This window comes from Oncorhynchus gorbuscha, linkage group LG13 (assembly GCF_021184085.1).
Source record: "Oncorhynchus gorbuscha isolate QuinsamMale2020 ecotype Even-year linkage group LG13, OgorEven_v1.0, whole genome shotgun sequence".
Taxonomy (NCBI): Eukaryota; Metazoa; Chordata; class Actinopteri; order Salmoniformes; family Salmonidae; genus Oncorhynchus; species Oncorhynchus gorbuscha.
The window spans coordinates 37,519,689-37,521,836 of NC_060185.1; the positions used below are offsets into that span (position 1 = coordinate 37,519,689).

Sequence of the window (2,148 nt, forward strand, 5' to 3'; positions counted from 1 at the left end):
AACCTGTTTCAATCTTCCAGAGATTTGAGACTGGGATGGAGGTTCACCGTCCAGCAGGACAATGATGCTAACCATTCTGCTAAAGCAACACTTGAGTGGTTTAAGGGGAAACATTTAAATGTCTTAGAATGGCCTAGTCAAGCCCAGACTTCAATCCAATTGAGTATCTGTGGTATGACTTAAAGATTGCTGCTCCAACTTGAAGGAGCTGGAGCAGTTTTGCCTTGAAGAATGGGCAAACATTCCAGTGGCTAGATGTGTAAAGCTTATAGAGACATACCCCAAGAGACTTGCAGTTGTAATTGCTGCAAAAGGTGACTCTACAAAGTATTGAATATGGGGGAGGTGAATAGTTATGCACGCTCAAGTTTTGTTTTTTTGTCTTGTTTCTTGACTGTTTCACCAAAACCTATTTTGCATCTTCAAAGTGGTAAGCATGTTGTATAAATCAAATGATGCAACCCCCCCAAAAAAATATATTTTAATTCCAGGTTGTAAGGCAACAAAATATGAAAAATACCAAGGGGGTGAATACTTTCGCAAGCCACTGTAGTTTGCGTCCCAAATGACTCCCTATATAGTGCGCTACTTTTGACCTGGGCACTATAAAGGGTATCATTTTGACGTAGTGTATAGAACTCAGAATCATCCATGGATCAGGTGTTTTCCAGCTGAGTCAGGTCTAGACCTGGTTCAACTAAGGATTGTAGGGAACTTTGCAACCCTAGTTCTAGTGAGTATGACAAAGGCCATTGTTGAGTTAAACACGTCTCATAGAGCTACAGCACATAGATCTGCAAAAAAACTACAGATAATGATCCTTTCTGGTCAAACACTAATGCTCTATGTTAAAACTCCAGGGCAGCCAGTCCACCTGAGGCTTACAGCAGACAGACAGACCTCTGAACTAAAGCCTAATTATACCATACGCAAGTAGGCAACACAATAACATCTTGCATTGTGTTGAGTCACCACTCCCGAGGCTGCCCATTTGCATATTTCTGCTACTCAAGTAAGCAGAACTGCCACTTTGCAAAGCTTGAGTTGCATACTTGTGTAGGCTCTGTATAAATGAGCTTTACTCTGATGATAAGAGACACAAAACAAACACAAGAATAATATAAAAAACCACAGACTGCCCAGAACTGCAGCGGTCTGTCACATAGACTACCATGCTGCTTCTGAAACAGAGGCAACTGGCTTAAAAGACACATTAAATAAAAATAAAAAAACAGTTAAGGCTTAAAAAAAACTAAAAATATACCTATGTATTGACAGTTCAGTGAAAATCTATTCAGCTACAATAAGAGCATGCAAACCTCTTTTCTTCCAGGTCTGTGTATTAAAGCTTTTTATGGTTATTTTACTCAGTAAGTTAACTTAATTCTTCTTTTCAGTAACTACGTAATTGTCTAGCTAAAGTACCCAATCACATGGCTCTCCATTCAGTCTGTCCATCCAATGATTGGTTATTAACAAGCGTCTCCTTGTTAACATACTGCCAACTCTTCAGTTTGAACGAAATGTGTGTGTGTGTGTGTGTCTCTGGGAAGATAAAGGGGCGGGGCTTAGAGGTAGTCATCCTCACTGGAAGGCTCGTCATCAGGGTCGTTGCTAGGGTTGTTGCTAGAGACGTTGCTAAGGTCGTTGCTATGGGCATAGCTGGAGGCTGTGCTAGAGGATGGGCTGCGGCTCATTCTCCACACCTGATTAGAGAAGCTCCGCCCCCAGCTGCAAGGCTGGCCAACAGGTCGCAGTATTCTAATAAGCTCTGCAGCTTCCTGCCAATAGGAAGTTCACTTGCTGTGTCCCCGCCCAGTTCTCTGTTTGCTCATGGTGGTCAACATCTGACTGATGTAGGAAGTGAGGAGGTCATCCATCTTATAGCCCTGAAAACACACACACACACACACACACACACACACACACACACACACACACACACACACACACACACACACACACACACACACACACACACACACACACACACACACACACACACACACACACACACACACACACACACACACACACACACACACACATCTGAGTGTTTTCATCAAGTGCGTGTGTGAGTGCGTATGTGTATGTGTACATGTGCGTACGTGAGGGCATGTGTGTTTTTTACGTGTGTGTGTGTATGTG

The 2,148-nt window shown here is 42.8% G+C and overlaps 1 protein-coding gene across 2 annotated transcripts in view; it reads right to left on the reverse strand.

Annotated features, from left to right (window-relative positions):
• Positions 1-263: 263 nt before the first annotated feature.
• The window catches only part of LOC123992826 (unconventional myosin-VIIa-like), a 68,156-nt gene continuing 66,271 nt past the window's right edge, over positions 264-2,148 (reverse strand). For both annotated transcript variants that reach the window (XM_046294378.1, XM_046294377.1), the window contains one exon: positions 264-1,889. In XM_046294378.1, coding sequence (XP_046150334.1) covers positions 1,797-1,889 — 93 coding nt within the window. In that variant the 3' untranslated portion in view covers positions 264-1,796. The remainder of the gene's footprint in view (positions 1,890-2,148) is intronic.